The sequence below is a fragment of the Emydura macquarii genome, unplaced genomic scaffold, assembly GCF_026122565.2.
Source record: "Emydura macquarii macquarii isolate MOO-44397 ecotype Brisbane River unplaced genomic scaffold, CSIRO-AGI_Emac_v2 contig_3384, whole genome shotgun sequence".
Lineage (NCBI taxonomy): Eukaryota > Metazoa > Chordata > Testudines > Chelidae > Emydura > Emydura macquarii.
Window position 1 is genome coordinate 35,091 of NW_027133521.1, and position 17,679 is coordinate 52,769.

Below are 17,679 nucleotides of genomic sequence, written 5' to 3' on the forward strand. Positions count from 1 at the left end.
GGATGAAGACCCAGGAGGACCCGGGGGGGTCAGGGCTGGGCTGGCTCCCTCCAACCAGCCTGTCGGAGACGGGAGGGCTCTGGCTAGAGCCAACCACTTGGGCTGTTATACTTCTGGGTGTGGGGGGCTTCTGAAATCATGCTAAATGCTACTTGATAGAGGAAAGCTGCATGCACCAGTGTGTTATTGTAGGGTCTCATACACACTGCAGCTGCTGCTTGTTCTGGTTTGTTATTGTAGCTGCCCTCCTGTGCCAGCTGCCCCAGAGGAATCCAGGGCAGAGCGTGACTCTCCTCCCAGGAGCGGCTCTTCCGTTCCCTCCTCCTTGAAATAAGCTAAGGGGGAAGGAAATGAGCCCCTAGAAGCATCTTTCGGACGGCAGGACGGCGGGGGAGGGGGGCGGCCTAGAAGCCCAGTGAGAACGGGGGACGGGGGGGCAGTGCCAGGGATATATTTTTTGCAGTAAATCCCAGGGGGAGAAGCATCAGGCAGTTCTAGTGGCAGGCAGAGGACTCAGAGAACAGACGGCGCCCACAGGACTTGAGCCATCGCACGTCTTAGCGCCCGTGCACGCTGCCCCGGTGGGCCCAGCACAGCCAGCCATGATGGTGAGAAGCAACATTTCCGTCCTGCGCGGTCGCTTCGCGGTGCAGCGAGCGAGTTACTGAGCCAGGCGCAGGGCATGGTGCCCGCTTGGAGGACAGCCGATCTCTGTCCGAAAACCAGCCATCCTCCCTGCTCGGTGATAACCCCGTTCCCAGGAGTGCCCGAGAGCCAGATTTCCCGCAGCGTTCAGCTGAGCTCTCGTGACCAACACGCGCTCGCGGGGCAGTGTTTGTGCTTTCTCATCTGTCGCCGGGTCGCCCTGGTTCCCCTTTCCTCGCTCCTGCCAGAGCTGGGAGAACGGCAAAAGGCTGAGGGTTGGCGGCAGGAGTCACGCGCCCGCTGCTGGCAAAGGTCCCTCGCCAAGGCCGTGCCGGGGGCTTATCCTGCCTGGCCCCAGGCCCAGATCCTCTGCTGGGGTCACTGCTCCACAGCACCTTCGCGGGAGCTCACAGCAACTCAACGCTGCCTCATGATCCCTCCTCCTAGGCCGGGGAATTCCCGGGAACAGGACGTTTAAACCTGGACCGGGCCCACTGCTCCCTGCCCCACTGTGCCCCCCACCGTGCTCTCTGCCCCACGGCGCCCCTGCCGACCCTCTGCCCCACAGCGCCCCCTACTCACCCCGTCTCTCTCTCTCCCTGAATCACGGTGCCAAAACCCCACCAAGTCCCTGCCCTGCTCCCAGCACCTGTAGATCCCGCGCCCCACTCCCTGCCCCATAGCGCCCCCTGCTAAGTTCCGCCCCCCCGCTCCCTGCAGCATGGTGCCCCTAGCACCACTCTGTGCCCAGCACTAATAGCTGACAGAGCGAATGGACAGACGGACAATTTCAGTCATCCAGTCCCAGCTCCCGGCAGTCAGACGCCTCGGGACACCCGGAGCAGGGGTGGTGTCCCTGAGCACCTCGGCCAGGAGCCATCAATGGATCCATCCTCCAGGGACTTATCTCGTTCTTTCTGGACCCAGGTCTCCCTCTGGCCTCCCAGCGTCCCCTGGCAGGGAGTTCCCCAGGCTGCCTGTGCGCTGGAGGAAGTCATCCGCGAGTCGGTTTTACACTGGCCGCCTGTTAATGTCACGGGGTGACCCGGGGTTCGGGTGTTGTGCGAAGAGGTGAACAACACTTCCCTGGTGACGCTCTCTCCGCACCAGTAAGGATTTTACAGCCCTCGATGATCATATCCCCTGGGTCGGCTCTTTCCTAAGACGAACAGTCCCCGGCTTTTTAATCTCCCTCACACGGAAGCTGGGCCCTGCCCTGCCGTGCCCCTGATCATGTTCGCTGCCCTGCTCGGCCCCTTTTCCAAGGCTGACAGATCTATCTGGAGCTGGGGCCGGGGGTGGGGCCCAGAAGCGCAGGCAGGAATCACGGCCATGGGGGCGCCAGGGATTTATAGAGTGGCAGCAGGAGACTTTGTTTGATCATCTGTCCCTGCTGCACATTGAACAGATATTTGTAGACCTGTCCATGTTGCCGACTCATGCACCATGGCAGGGAGGGGACGGTCGGGTCTGGCTCTAAATACGGGTGAACACGTCTGAGTCAGATGGAAACTGAAAGCAGCCATTGCCTTTCCTAGCACTGGGCTGGTTTCGGGGAAAAGAAGAGGGGCAGGGAGAAGGAATCTCCCCAAGTTTTTAACCCCGGCTGAGCCTGCAGCCACCCAGTTCATGGGGATGATCCCTCCGGAACAGCAGGGTGGAGTCATTGGGGCCTGCACCTCCCTCCTGGGGGATCCATGGAGATGTTAACCCAGGGTTTGCCACGCTGGATCTCCAGGTGCAGAGGCAGCTGTTATCAGTACGGGGGCCATGACACACAGCACAGTGGTCCCAAGTGCACCCAGCAGAAGGCTTTGCCGTAAAAAATCACAGACTCCTAGAAGATTAGGGTTGGAGGGACCTCAGGTGGTATCTAGTCCCACCCCTGCTCAAAGCAGGACCAACGCCAACTAAATCATCCCAGCTAGGGCTGTGTCAAACAGGGCAAATTGGGGCACTCCGCTTGTGACCGGCTGCCAGCTAGACATGGAGCCTTTGATCACTACCCGTAGATCTAGCCAGTTTTCTCTCCACCTTATAGCCCATTCAACCAACCCACACGTCTTTCACTTGCTGATCAGAATACCGCGGGAGACTGTATCCAAAGCTTTGCTAAAATCAAGGTCTAGCATGTCCACCACGTTCCCCACATCCATAGAGTCAGTCACCACATCAGAGAAGGCATCAGGTTGGTCAGGCATGACGTGCCCTGGTGAATCCATGCTGACTGTTCCTGTCACCTTCCTAGTGTTTCAGCATGGATTCCTTGGGGACCTTCCCCATGATTTTGCAGGGGCTGAGGTGAGGCTGACGGGTCTGTAGTTCCCTGGCTCCTTCTTCCCTTTTTTGCAGCTGGGCGCTGTCCCGCTGTCTGGGTAAGGGGGGCTTTGAGGTGTATTCAGGAGCTCTGATTACGGCAGTCTCGCGTTGGGCTGTCATGCTGGGTAGATGGGGGAGGCATTTGATATATTGTTTGACATCAGTACGTCAAAACCCTAATAATCCGTTTGAGATATGCCAGGCCAGGTGCTGTTAGGACGGTTGTAATGTGCGGAGTTAGGTGATGATACTTATGTTCACGTGTGAAATGGACATTATGGCTATATTTGCTGTGTCTGTGTTTCAAATTGTGCTGTCTGGGCAACCCCCAGACAGGCTGGCGGCAGGACAATGGCCTGCTTAATGGCCCATTAAGACATCCCCAGGTGAAGGGGCCCAGGGGAGAAACCAGAGATACACCTGATGAGGCACCAGGACTGGCCCATGTGGCTCTGGACTCCATTTCAGTTCCTGTAAAACTCTACAAACCACATGGCCAGGGCCAGAGTCTATATACGGCAGAGGCCTGGGGAATCCATTTGTCTTCAGTCACCAGGCTTTCAGTCAGACTCAGCCTCAGACACCTGTCTGCCTCGGAGTCAAGCCATCTGCAACTGAACTGTGAACAAAGGCCTGGGGCCCATCCAGGTACTGGGTGTATGTCAGGAACTGTACAAGCTGCAACTCCACCATTCACCCGGAAACCTGATGTATCTGGACTTTCAATCATGTGTATGTGTCTGATTTGCTCTAACCCTGTAACATTTCTCTTATGGTTTGTTTCTTTCTTTTTTCAATAAACCTTTAGTTTAGTTACTGAAGGATTGGCTGGCAGTGTGGTACTTTGGGTAAGATCCACACTTACATTGCTCTGTGCTGTGGTGACCCCTTGGGGTCAGAGGGAACCTTTGTAGTAAAGAGCAGAGAGTTAAATAACTGGTCTCTCTACTGGACATGGTGCTGATTTGGGAGCCTGGAGCTGCAATGCAGTAAAGGGGCTGTGGGTATTTGTGGACTGGCTTCTGTGTGGAATCAGAAGTGCAGTTTGTGGCTGGTTGGGAAGTCTGTCTTCAGTGTCACCCACCAGTGCTGGGAGAATCTGCTCTCCGTTTGCAGCCTGCCCAGACCTTGGCATTTTCAGGTAGCTGCCCTGGGCACGGGACGGGTCACAGGCGCTAGATTTCCTATCGTCCGGGACCTCCCCCGATCACCACAAGTTCTCAAAGATAAGGCCAATGGCTCTGCAATCACACCAGCCAACTCCCTCAGCGCCCTGGGGTGCATCCGGCCCATGGACTTGTGCATGTCCAGCTTTCCTAAACAGCCCCGAACCTGCTCCTTCACCACTGGGGCTGCTCACCTCCTCCCCGTTCTGTGCTGCCCCTGCAGTAGTCTGGGAGCTGTCTGCGAAGACGGAGGCAAAAAAAGCATTGAGTATTCCTGGGTTCTCTCCCTGGCTCTGGGAGGGGAGTGAGGTCTAGTGGTTAGAGAAGAGGGCTGGGAGCCAGGACTCTTCGGTTCTATTCCCCTCCCGCATGTTCTTCATTGGCCCTCTCTCCGGAGGTGCGGGTTGTCCCCCTTGCTAAGGGCTGCGATGGGCTCCGTAATCCAATGTCCTTTTCAAACCCAGCCTTGGGGTGATTTAATGGGGCTCCAGGGGCCACGGGGGGACGGAGGCTGGGAATTCCCGGGCACACACACAGACTGAGCCGGTGCCAGCTGGTGTCCAGCCGGGCCTCTGACTAGCTGCCCCGTACCTGCTCTGGCCAGCCCGGCTCTGTGCCCCATTAGAGCACCGCCGGGTGCCCGGCCCAGCCCCTGCCTGGGCGTCTCTAGGAATTCTGGTCTCCCGTGTGTAACCCGTCTGCCAGGCCGAGCCGGCAGCAGCCAGGGCTGGGTTCTATATCTAGGGGTCCCTGTCAATGATACACACCAAACTGGCTCGAGCCCCCACCCAGTCACTTGGGAAATTACACACTATCCCCTGGGCGCCCCAAAGGGCAATACTGCCCCTCTCGCACGCACAGAGTCTAGTGTAGAAAGAAACCTTTTAATAGCAGAGGAGAGGTAACACCGCACTGGTTGGAGGCAGTGCAAACAGCGTTCATGAACTCAATGAACCAAACCCCTCCCAGAGCACAGGGCGTGTCCTGCGCCTCCCCCTTCCTTCTTCTCCTGTATGGACCATGGCCACCTCTTGGGTGTAGCTCCACCCCCCCATGCCGCTCCTGTCCAACACAGGCTTGACCAGGCACCCTCTGCTGCTGTCTCCTACTGCCCTTGGGCCTCGCTGAATCCCTGACCACTAGCACCAACCACGCCTGGCTCCCGCCAACCGCTGGCACTGACCGCACCTGGCTCCCGCTGACTGCACCGGGCTGGCACCGACTGTGCCGGCCCCTCTGCCAACCGCTGACCGGGCTGGCATCAACTGTACCAGCCTCTCCGCCGACCACACCGGCCCCGACCGCATCAGGCTGGCACCGACTGTGCCAGCCTCCCACCAGAGTTGCCTGGTGCGCACTCAGCGCTGTCAGTTGTCAGGCAAGGTTTCCCAGGTCCTCTACGGGTTCAGCTCTTAGTGAGTTCAGCGCATGGTAAACCTGCTGACACACAGCCAACGGCCCTGCTTTCCAGACACAAAAGACTCCAAGATGAGTCATTAATTCTACCTTTTAACAACAGAGAGAGAGAGAGAGAGAGAGACGCGCCAGGCCTGGGAGCAGCCCTTGGCCAGGGCCAGTGCAATCCCCACAGGAGACTGCTCCACCTCCCGCATTCCCAGGCGGGAACATCGTCTGCCAGCCGTGTAGGGCTCTGGGGGCAGATTCTGTCAGACCAGACTAAGCACGGCTCTGCTGACATCTGTTCACACATTTCAGCACCCAGCAGTTCACACACAAGTGGTTTGTAGCCCAACACCAGCCCTGCTAGCCATCTCCCATCATGCTCAGCACCTAGGTCAGTTATGCTAAATACTTCCTTGTCCTCCTGCCGATACAAAGCCCATGCGAATAAAGTGCCCCCTGTCAGCTGCTGCGCAGGGAGAGCCACCGAGACACTCAGCCCTGCCTACACGTGTTACGAAAGCTGAATACAGAGTGGAGCCCGCGGGGGCAGAGACGGCGCGAGGATGATCCGAGGGCTGGAAAACCGGCCTGAGGAGAGGAGGCTGACGGAGCTGGGCGTGTTTAGCCCAAGCAGGCGAAGGCTGAGGGGAGATTGGATCGCACACTAGAAACACGGCGGAGGGACAAACACGGCGGGGGGGGGGGGGGTGTATTTCAGTTAGCGCCAGTGTGGACACAAATGGAACAAATGGACAGAAACTGGCCAGCAGGAAGTTTAGGCTCCAGGGAGGCGAAGGTTTCTGCCCATCGGGGAGTGAAGTTCTGGAGCAGCCTCCCAAGGGAGCAGCAGGGGCAAAACCCTAAGTGGCTTCAAACCGGAGCGTGATTCGTTTCTGGAGGGGCTGGTCTGCCAGCCAGGACAGCGTCTGTGGCCGATGCCGGTGATGGGGAGGGCTCCGAGGTAGGACAGAGAATCCTTTCCCTGCGTCTGGCCGCTGGGTCTTGCCCACACGCTCAGGGTCTAACCGGTGGCCACATTTGGGGTCGGGAAGGGATTTTCCCCCCCGGCAGCTTTGTAGCGACCCTGGGGGGGTCTCGCCTCCCTCTGCAGCCGGGGCCGGGTCACGTGCAGGTTAAACTCGTGTCACTGGCGGTTCCCGTCACTCCCTGTGGCTGGAGCCGTCCGTGACTCAGGCCGAGCTCAGGGCTGTCCCAGGCGGGCTGGGCTGGGCGAGGGGCTGCGGCCGCCGGGGGCAGGAGGTCGGACTCGCACCAGCTGATCTTGGTGCTCGGCGCTGGCCGTCGAGTCCTGGAGGCTGCGGAGGAGTTAAACCGGGCGCCGCTTCTACTTTCAGTTTCCATCTGACTCTTCACGTGTCTCCTGGACCCGCTGCTGTATAAATCAGAGCCTCCGAGCTGCTCGGAAGGACAGACGGACCCGCGGGAGGGAACTAACGGACGCAGAGCGCAGCCGGGCAGCCCTCGCCCGGGGCAGGTAGGGCACCGGCTGCTCCCTCCCCCCAGGCTCAGCCCCGCCCCACGGCCCGGATCGCTCTGGGGCCGGGCACCGGGCAGCAGTTCCCGGGCGCTAGAGGAAAGGAAGCGGCAGCTGCTGCGGGTGGATCCCGGCTCGCTCCGGGCGCTGGGGGGAGCCGATGGGTGGCGTGGGGCAGGCGGGCGGGGGAGCCCCCAGGGACGCCGGCCCCGGGCACGATGCCCCGTCAGCACGGCCGTGCATGGCCCGTGGACCCAGCGCCGCTTCCTCGGCCGCCGGGGGCTGCGTCTGCAACGAGACCCGCCTCCGCCCCGCAGCCCCGGGCGCTGCGCCCCCTCCCTGGGCCGGCTCCGCTCAGCGCCCGCGGCCGCCCGGCCTGTGCTGTCCCCGCACCGCCCCCGGGGCAGCGCTGCCATCCGCGGGCCGCGAGCAGAGCCCGGGCTGCACCGGGGCCGGGGCTGGGGCCGGACGGAGGGTGAAAGAAACGCAGCCGGGTCACGGCCGGTCTCCAGCCGGGGATAACTGGAGGGGAAACGGCGGCACCGTCTGGCTCCGAAGGGGCGGTTCGGGTCTGAGCCGCGCTGGGTTGTTTTCAAAGGACGGGCACCGAAGGGGGGAACCCGCCGAGACAGGCCCGGGGGGTCGGTTCGGGGCCGAGCGGTTCGACGTGTCGCTGGGACCCGGAGTTCCCAAGTGGGGCCAGATTCGCCTTCAAAAAACATAAAAAACCCGCCCAGAAATGAAATGAAAAATGATCATTTTGGGGTCAAAACGTGTCCTGCAGCCCCCGAACGACTGAACACCGGACACCGGCCCCTCTGGGTGGAGTCGAAACCATTTTCCCCCTGGGTTTTCCGGCCACTGAATGAAAACGATCAACCTCAGCTCAGCCCATGGCTGCAGGCGGCCGGACAGAGCTTGGAGACGGGGTGGAACTGAGCCAAGAGATCTCTGTGCGCCCAGGGAGTCCATCCCCGTGGCCTCTGGCTGCCCTGTCTGTGGTCCTTGTATGGACTCCGTCATTGCAGCCTCATGTATTGGACCCTCACCCCCCTGAGGGGGGGCAGGGCAGCGCTGTTATCCCATTGTACAGATGGGGAAACTGAGGCACAGAGCGGCTGAGAGGGGGGATGATTCGGCTTTGCAATGCTGAGTGCAGCGATGCCCAAACACCTTTAAAAATCTGGCCCAAGTGATTTGCTCAGACAGTCTGTGGTGGAGCAAGGACTTGACCCCATGTCCCAGGCTGATGCTCTGACCACTGGACCATCCTGCCTCTGCAGCAACACCCCCACCAGGTACGATTAAAGGGGCACCGGCCGGGGGTGTGCAGCCATGCGCAGGATTGCCAGGGCTTGTCTGCACCTGGGGTGAGCTGCAGTGGGCGACACTTGTGGGTGGGGGGGCCTGGCCCTGTATCTCATTGCCCCCTGCATCTCGCCTCCCCCTGCGCTCACCCTCCCCGCTCTGTGTCCGTAGGCCGCCTGCCTAGCGTGATGGAGATCCCCATGCCGGCCCCCGTCTGCCTGATCGAGAACAGCCCGGTCGGGGAGCTGCGCGTGCAGCAGGAGGCGCTGCAGGTGCTGGCGGAGATGCACCAGCCCGTGGTGGTGGTGGCCGTCGCTGGGCTGTACCGCACCGGCAAGTCCTACCTCATGAACAAACTGGCCGGCAAGAGATCAGGTGAGTCAGATGGGGCAGCAGGACACCTGGGTTCTCTTCCCTGGCTATGGGAGGAGAGTAGGGTCCAATGGTTAGATTGCGGAGGGCTGGGAGCCAGGACTCCTGGACTCTGTCGCTCTGCATCTGTCCCAGCTCTGTCCCTCCTTCCCCAGGCTTCTCGCTGGGCTCCACGGTGCAGTCTCACACCAAGGGAATCTGGATGTGGTGTGTGCCCCACCCCCGCCGGGCCGGCCACACCCTGGTGCTGCTGGACACCGAGGGGCTGGGCGACGTGGAGAAGATGAGTGGGGGGCAATGGAGGGGCTGGTCTCAGGTCTGGGGTCCGGGGAGTCATGGGGGGACCAGGGACCCCCTGAATGTCGGGTGGGGGTCTGTCTGAAGATCAGTATAGGTCAGTCTCCCCTATACCTTAACCCCTATCCGTCCGCCTCTGCAGTGGGGTCTGACGGGCCATGTTGCCCCCACTTGACCTGAAGGGGGAGCACCAGCTCCCTGCCCCATATCCCCCACCACTCTGGCCCTCTGCCGTGGGGCCCGAATCTGACATCCCGTGACTCCTACCCCCCCTCTCCCCCCAACAGGGCAACACCAAGAACGACGCGTGGATCTTTGCGCTGGCCGTGTTACTCAGCAGCACCCTGGTCTACAACAGCATGAAAACCATCGATCATTTCGCCCTGGAGCAGCTGCAGTATCCTGCCCCTGCTGGGAGGGACCCGAGTCCGGGAGATGGGGGCAGCTGGGTGAGGGCTGTGGGTGCTGGGCTCAGGGATCCCCTTGCGGGGGGTGCAGCATGTCCGGTTCCTTAGCCAGCCCCAGCTACGTGACGGAGCTGACGGAGCGCATCAAGGTGAAGGCGGAGGGTGGAGGCGGCCGGCAGGAGGGGCAGGATTCGGCCGAGTTTGTAAGTTTCTTCCCGGCCTTTGTGTGGGCCGTGAGGGATTTCAAGCTGCAGCTGGAGCTGGACGGGCATGAGATCAGCGAGGACGAGTACCTGGAGTACGCCCTGAAACGCAGAGAAGGTGCCAACAGTGGTCAGGGCGTGGGTCAGATGGGCCTGGGGGCCTGATCCTGGGAGGCAGGAAGGGCACAAGATACCAGGGTAGATAGGCCGGGGGGGCTGATCTGGGGTGTGGGATAATGGGCTAGGTGGGCCTGTGGGTCTGTTCTGGGGGCGGGATACCAGCCTGGCTGGCCTGTGGGTGTGATGGGGGCAGCAGGGTGGGGCTGGGGTACCAGGCTGGCTGGGTCCATGGGTCTGACCGTGGGGGTCTCTCCTAGGCCAGCCTGAGAAGCTGGATCTGCCCAAGAAGTTCCTGCGCCAGTACTTCCCCTCCCGCAAGTGCTTCGTGTTCAATTGCCCGGCCAAAGGCTGCGACCTGCCCCGGCTGGAGGAGCTGCCCGAGGAGGCGCTGAGCCGTGAGTTCCTGGAGCAGGCGCACCGCTTCTGCCACCACATCTACCAGCACGCGGGCACCAAAGCCCTCCCAGGAGGCCATGTACTGACGGGCACCAGTGAGTGCGGATCAGGAGCGGCCCTGGGGGGGATCGGGGTGTGTCCCGGGATGGGAGCCTGTTCTGAGGGGCTGGGGCATCGCGGTGCGGGAGGAGGATGGGACGCGTCCCAGGCTCAGCGTATGTGCTGCAGGGGCAGGGCAGGTCTAGGGATGCTGGCCAGGCCAGGCAGCAGCTGGGCCATGGGGTGGGCTCCAGGGCCAGTACTGGCAGGCCATGGCAGGGGCTGGGTGGGGAACGCTGCCCCTGCCCCCCTCTGGCTATGCTGGGCACCCTGGTGCTGACCCCACCCCTCCGGCAGTGCTGGGGAACCTGGCGGTGACCTACGTGGACGCCATCCGCAGCGGGGCGGTGCCCTGCATGGAGAGCGCGGTGCTGGCCCTGGCGCAGATCGAGAACTTGGCGGCGGTGGGGGAGGCCGTGGCTGTGTACGAGGAGCAGCTGGCGCGGGAGGCGACACTTCCCACGGAGACGATGCTGGAGCTGCTAGAGCTGCATGCCCAGTGCGAGCAGGAGGCGCTGCGGGCGTTCATGGCGCGCGCCTTCAAGGACGAGGAGCAGCAATACCAGCAGCAGCTGAAGGTACCAGGGACCCCGCCCTGGGGGCACCCCCCACCTGTCCCAGTCTGGGACCAGCTCACAGGGGAATGGGGTGCGGGGCCCTTCCACTCCAGGGGTGCTGGCCCCAGGCCAGGCTGGCTCTGTGGGCTGGGCAGTGGGGTGCGGGGCCTGTCCCCTCCGGGGGCGCTGGCTGCCATCTCCCGTCTCTCTGCAGGACAGGCTGGACTCCAAGCACGCTGAGCTGTGCCGCCGGAACGAGCAGGCGTCGTTGGACCGGTGCTCGGCCGTGCTGCAGGAGCTGTCCCAGGAGCTGGAGGAGCGGATCTGCGAGGGGAGCTACTCGGTGCCCGGGGGTTACCAGCGCCTCCTGGACGACCAGCGGGAGATGGTGGAGAGATACTGGCTGGTGCCAGGGAAGGGGATCATGGTGAATTGGCTTAATGGCATTAACTGGGGCTGGGACCAGGACTCCTGGGTTCTGTCTGGGGTGGTGGCTCTGAGTTGCACACGCTGCCCGCGGGCGCCCTAGGGTGGGGAAGTGCTGATGGTGTTGCTGGATCCTGCTGTAGGGCTGTGGTCCAGACTCTGCCTTGGCTGATGGGATGAGAGGGCAGCGCAGAGGTTCCCGCTGGTCTGGGGTCCCTTGGTATGTGGGGGGAGGATGCAGGTGGGAGGGGCTGTGGGCCCTGGCTCACCCCCTTTTTCCCCGGCTCCCCCAGGCAGCCGAGGTGCTGCAGCAGTTTCTCAAGTCCAAGGAGACGGTGGTCCAGGCCATCCTGAAGGCAGACCAGAGCCTCACGGACAGACAGAGGGAGATTGAAGGTGACCTCAGAGCTGGGGCCTGTAGTCCTGTGACCTACACGGGCCCATGGATCTGGTGATCCCGTGGCCACATTGACTCAGCCCCCCAGAACCCTATGGCCCCATAGACTCGTGACCCCTGGGCCCCCAACATCCCTTGCCCCATGGACCCAGTGACCCTTGGCCCTCACGGCTCCATATATCCTGTGACCCCTGGACCCCAGAGATGCTTTGACCCATGGCCAGGGCTGTGCAGCCCCATAGATCTGGTGACACAGTGTAGGGGATCTGTAGCCTCACAGACCTGGTGACCCCAGCACCTCATAGATCCAGTGCTCCCAGGGCCCCATACACCCACTGCCCCATGGTCGCGATGACTCAAGAGCCCCATGTACGTGGTGACCCCAGGGGCAGGGGGGGGTGGGCCCAGAGCCCCCAGGCCCTGACCATGTGTCCCCCACAGCGGAGCGGGCGCGGGCCGAGGCGGCTGAGCTGGAGGCCCAGCTGCGCGAGGAGATGCAGGCCAAGACGGAGCAGCTGCTGCAGGACCAGGAGCGCAGTCACCAGGAGCACGTCCAGCAGCTGACGGCCAGGATGGAGGAGGACAGGAGGCAGATGCTGGCTGAGCAGCAGCGTGTGCTGGACCTGAAACTGCAGGTACCTGCCCTAGCCCCCCCGGGGAGCTGGGACTGGGCTGCCTGGATCGGTCGGGGCTGGGAGCCAGAACTCCTGGGTTCTCTCCCAGCTCTTCCCTCAGCCTGGGTCCCCATGGTTCGGTGTTGGTGGCGTTAACGCTCGGCTCTGTCCCCAGGAGCAGGAGCGGCTGCTGTGGGAGGGGTTCCAGAGGGAAGCGGCGCAGTTGCAGTTGCAGCAGCACATGCAGAACCTGCGGGTTGCGATGAGCCGGGGCCGTAGCTCTGAGTCCTGCGTTGTCTGCTGAGGATGAAGACCCAGGAGGACCCGGGGGGTCAGGGCTTCGCTGGCTCCCCTCCCATCCGCCTGTTAGAGACGTGGGGGTCTGGCTAGAGCCAACCACTTGGGTTGTTGTACTTCTGGGGGTGGGGGGCTTCTGAAATCATGCTAAATGCTACTTGATAGAGGAAAGCTGCATGCACCGGTGTGTTATTGTAGGGTCTCATACACACTGCAGCTGCTGCTTGTTCTGGTTTGTTATTGTAGGGTCTCTTGTAAACCCTGGTGCTGCAGTGTGCCATGGTGTGTTATTCCTGGCTCCGGGGAAGGTGGAGGACGGGGCTGGGGAGGAGGCTTGGCAAAGTCCTTTGACAAATCTAATAAAAATGTATTTTAACTCCTCTGCCCCGGACTCCTGATGCCTGGGGGTGGCAGGGTGGTTTGCGGGGGTGTGTGATCTGAAGGGATTTCTTCCTTCAATTACTTCGTGGTCCACAAAGCCCCCCTCATCGGCCCATGGGATGGAGGCCTCCCTCTACCCCAATCCCTGCCCTGCCCCAGGGGTCCACGTGGACCCCAGGAACCAGGACAGAGCTGGCTTTGTGTGCACAGGCCTGGCTCTGGGAGGGCAGTGGGGTCTGGTGTTTGGAGCAGGTGATGCTGGGATCCAGGACCCCTGGGTTCGTTCCCTGTGTCCTGTACTGTCAGCCTGAGTAATTTTGGGCTAGTCAAATCACCTTTCTGTGCCTCCGTTTCCCCCCTGCCTCCCGGGGCTGTGAGGACGAGTGGATGGTGCTATCTACACACACAGTGTTAATCCGGGGATCTGCTGCCAACAGCCCCGAATCCTCTTTCTGCCCCTATGACCGTGTAAGTGCCCCCCTGCTCCTAGGGCCTCCACCCTGCCGGTGCTGTAACGGGGCCTCCAGGTGCCTGAGCTCAGGGCTGAAGCGCCCTGGGTGGGGGGAGTGGTGGGATGGCTCCAGATATGTCTGAGCTCTGCTCCCAGCCCGTATCTGGTGTTTGAGCTGGAGCGCGAGTGACAAAGCCCCCGTCCCGTCCCCAGCAACGCCTCTCCCGGGGTGAGGCCAAGACTGCGTGGAGGGAGGTCCCCCCCCAGGGGATCTGCATCTCACTGGCGCTGCCCTCCTGTGCCAGCTGCCCCAGAGGAATCCAGGGCAGAGCGTGACTCTCCTCCCAGGAGCGGCTCTTCCCTTCCCTCCTCCTTGAAATAAACAAACGGGGAAGGAAATGAGCCCCTAGAAGCATCTTTCGGACGGCGGAGGAGGGGGCGGCCTAGAAGCCCAGTGAGAATGGGGGGTAGGGGGCAGCGCCAGGAATATATATATTTTTTGCAGTAAACTCCCAGGGGGAGAAGCATCAGGCAGTTCTAGTGGGAGGCAGAGGACTCAGAGAACAGACGCCACCCACAGGACTTGAGCCCAGCACAGCCAGCCACGATTGTGAGAAGCCACGTTTCCGTCCCACGCGGTCGCTCTGCGGTGCAGCGAGCGAGTTACTGAGCCAGGTGCAGGGTGTGGTGCCCACTTGGAGAACAGCCGATCTCTGCCCGAAAACCAGCCATCCTCCCTGCTCGGTGATAACCCCGTTCCCAGGAGTGCCCGAGAGCCAGATTTCCCGCAGCGTTCAGCTGAGCTCTCGTGACCAACACGCGCTCGCGGGGCAGTGTTTGTGCTTTCTCATCTGTCGCTGGGTCGCCCTGGTTCCCCTTTCCTTGCTCCTGCCAGAGCTGGGAGAACGGCAAAAGAAGGCTGAGGGTTGGGGGCAGGAGTCACGCGCCCGCTGCTGGCAAAGGTCCCTCGCCAAGGCCGTGCTGGGGGCTTATCCTGCCTGGCCCCAGGCCCAGATCCTCTGCTGGGGTCACTGCTCCACAGCACCTTCGCGGGAGTTCGCAGCAGCTCAACTCTGTCTCATGACTCCCCACCCCAGGCCGGGGAATCATCGGGAACGGGACGTGTAAACCTGGACCGGGCCCACTGCTCCCTGCCCCACTGTGTCCCCCACCATGCTCTCTGCCCCACGGTGCCCCTGCCGACCCACTGCCCCACAGCACCCCCTACTCACCCCTGTCCTTCTCCCTGCATCAGGGTGTCCCCCAGCCAAGCCCCTGCCCTTCTCCCAGCACCTGCAGACCCCCCGCCCCGCTCCCTGCCCCACAGCGCGCCCCCCCCCCACGCTCCTTGCAACCTGGTGCCCCTAGCACCACTCTGTGCCCAGCACTGACAGCTGACAGAGCGAATGGACAGACGGACAATTTCAGTCGTCCAGTCCCAGCTCCCGGCAGTCAGACGCCTCGGGACACCCGGAGCAGGGGTGGTGTCCCTGAGCACCTCGGTCAGGAGCCATCGATGGATCCGTCCTCCAGGGACTTATCTCTTTCTTTCTGGACCCAGGTCTCCCTCTGGCCTCCCAGCGTCCCCTGGCAGGGAGTTCCCCAGGCTGCCTGTGCGCTGGAGGAAGTCATCCGCGAGTCGGTTTTACACCTGCCGCCTGTTAATGTCACTGGGTGACCCGGGGTTCGGGTGTTGTGCGAAGGGGTGAACAACACTTCCCTGGTGACGCTCTCTCCGCACCAGTAAGGATTTTACAGCCCTCGATGATCATATCCCCCTGGGTCGGCTCTTTCCTAGGACGAACAGTCCCCGGCTTTTTAATCTCCCTCACGCGGAAGCTGGGCCCTGCCCTGCCGTGCCCCTGATCATGTTTGCTGCCCTGCTCGGCCCCTTTTCCAAGGCTGACAGATCTATCTGGAGCTGGGGGCGGGGCCCAGAAGCGCAGGCAGGAATCACGGCCATGGGGGCGCCAGGGATTTATAGAGTGGCAGCGCGAGACTTTGTTTGATCATCTGTCCCTGCTGCACATAGAACAGATATTTTTAGACCTGTCCACGTTGCCGACTCACGCACCATGGCAGGGAGGGGACGATGGGGTCTGGCAGCTCTAAATACGGGTGAACACGTCTGAGTCAGATGGAAAACAAAAGCAGCCGTTGCCTTTCCTAGCACTGGGCTGGTTCCGGGAAAGGGCGGGGGGCAGGGAGGAGGAGGAGGGACTCCGCTTGTGAGCGGCTGCCAGCTAGACATGGAGCCATTGATCACTACCCATAGATCTAGCCAGTTTTCTCTCCACTTTATAGCCCATTCATCCAACCCAGACGTCTTTCATTTGCTGATCAGAATACCGCGGGAGACTGTATCCAAAGTGTCATGCAGGCTGGCTTGAGTGGGGGGGCAGTTAGTATATTGGGTGACATCAGCATGGCAGAATCATAATAATCCATGTGGGTAGGCCATGTCAGGTACCGTCAGGAAGGTTGTAATGTGCTAAGTAAGATAATAATACTTATGTCCATGTGTAACGTGACATGGAAGTTCTAGATGTATTTGAGATGTCTGAGTTTCAAATTGGGCTGCCTGGACAACACCCCAGATAGGAAGGCTGCAGAACAATGGTCTGCATAATGGCCCATTAAGGCATTCCCAGGTGCAAGGGGCCCAGAGGGAGAAGCCAGCATCACCACTGAGTCACCAGAACCTGCTTACGTGACTCTGGACACCATTTTGGGTCTTGTGACTGTCCACAGGCCGCATGGCCAGGGGAGGGGGTTTATAAGATCAAACCACAGGATCCATCTTGGTCTATGATCCTGTCCAGCTGCAGACACACACCTACCTCTGGATCTATTCATCTTGCAACTGAACCGAAGGACTTAGACCCATCCAGGTACTGGATGTGAACCAGAGGGAACTATACAAGCTGCAACTCCACATGTCTTCCAGAAACCTGATGTAAATGGACTTTGAATCATTTGTATATCTGTGATTTACTTTAACCCTTTAACATTTCTCTCATGGCTTATTTCTTTCTTTTTACAATAAACCTTTAGTTTAGACACTAAAGGATTGGCTGCCAGCGTGGGATTTTAGGTAAGATCCACACTTCTATTGCTCTGGTGCTGTGGCTGACCCTTTGGGATCAGAGGGAACCTTTGTAGTAAAGAGCAGAGAGTTCTAGTAACTGGTCTCTTTACTGGACCTGGTGCTGATTTGGGAGCCTGGAGCTGAAATGCAGTGAAGGGGGCTGTGGGCGTTGGTGGACTGGCTTCTTGATATCCAGTGTGGGGTGATCAGAAGCAGTTCGTGGCTGGTTGGGAAGCCGGGCTTCAGTGTCACCCACCAGCATGGGGAGAATCTGCTCTCCTTTTGCAGCTTGCCCTGACCTTGGCATTGTCAGTTGGCTACCTTGGGCACGGTCGTATTACACAAAGCTTTGCTGAAATCAAGGTCTACCATGTTCACCACGTTCCCCACATCCACAGAGTCAGTCACCACATCAGAGAAGGCAATCAGGTTGGTCAGGCATGACGTGCCCTGGTGAATCCATGCTGACTGTTCCTGGTCACCTTCCTAGTGCTTCAGCATGGATTCCTTGGGGACCTTCCCCATGATTTTGCAGGGACTGAGGTGAGGCTGACGGGTCTCTAGTTCCCCGTCTCCTTCTTCCCTTTTTTGCAGATGGCGCTAGATTTCCTATCGTCCGGGACCTCCCCCGATCACCACCAGTTCTCAAAGATAAGGCCAATGGCTCTGCAATCACACCAGCCAACTCCCTCAGCACCCTGGGGTGCATCCGGCCCATGGACTTGTGCATGTCCAACTTTCCTAAACAGCCCCGAACCTGTTCCTTCACCGCTGGGGCTGCTCACCTCCTCCCCGTTTTGTGCTGCCCCCTGCAGTAGTCTGGGAGCTGACCTGGTCTGCGAAGAAGGAGGCAAAAAAAGCATAGAGTGTTCCTGGGCTCTCTCCCCGGCTCTGGAGGGCAGTGAGGTCCAGTGGTTAGAGCAGTGGGCTGGGAGCCAGGACTGCTGGGTTCTATGCCCATCCAGCCTGTTCCTCATTGGCCCTCTCTCCGGAAGTGCGGGTGATCCCCCTCGCTAAGGGCTGCGATGGGCTCCGTAATCCAATGTCCTTTTCAAACCCAGTCTTGGGGCGATTTAATGGGGGCTCCAGGGGCCACGGGGGGACAGAGGCTGGGAATTCCCGGGCACACACACACACTGAGCCGGGTGCCAGCTGGTGTCCAGCCAGGCCTCTGCCCAGCAGCCCCGTACCTGCGCTGGCCAGCCCGGCTCCGTGCCCCATTAGAGCATCGCCGGGC

The 17,679-nt window shown here is 60.8% G+C and overlaps 1 protein-coding gene across 1 annotated transcript; it reads left to right on the forward strand.

Annotated features, from left to right (window-relative positions):
• Positions 1–8,537: 8,537 nt before the first annotated feature.
• On the forward strand, positions 8,538–12,529 carry LOC137143997 (guanylate-binding protein 1-like). The gene is made up of 10 exons (XM_067534080.1): positions 8,538–8,712; positions 8,865–8,990; positions 9,292–9,403; positions 9,532–9,734; positions 9,994–10,227; positions 10,529–10,809; positions 11,003–11,215; positions 11,508–11,610; positions 12,053–12,246; positions 12,401–12,529. Exons 1-10 carry the CDS (start codon positions 8,538–8,540, stop codon positions 12,527–12,529), a joined length of 1,770 nt encoding a protein of 589 aa, XP_067390181.1.
• The last annotated feature ends 5,150 nt before the right edge of the window (positions 12,530–17,679 follow it).

Bases quoted from the DNA above. Each gene is read 5' to 3' on its own strand.
- LOC137143997 (XM_067534080.1), top strand. From the start codon at position 8,538: ATGCCGGCCCCCGTCTGCCTGATCGAGAACAGCCCGGTCGGGGAGCTG. The intron at 8,713-8,864 runs GTGAGTCAGATG...CTCCTTCCCCAG, and splicing joins ACTGGCCGGCAAGAGATCAG to GCTTCTCGCTGGGCTCCACG. The intron at 10,810-11,002 runs GTACCAGGGACC...GTCTCTCTGCAG, and splicing joins AATACCAGCAGCAGCTGAAG to GACAGGCTGGACTCCAAGCA.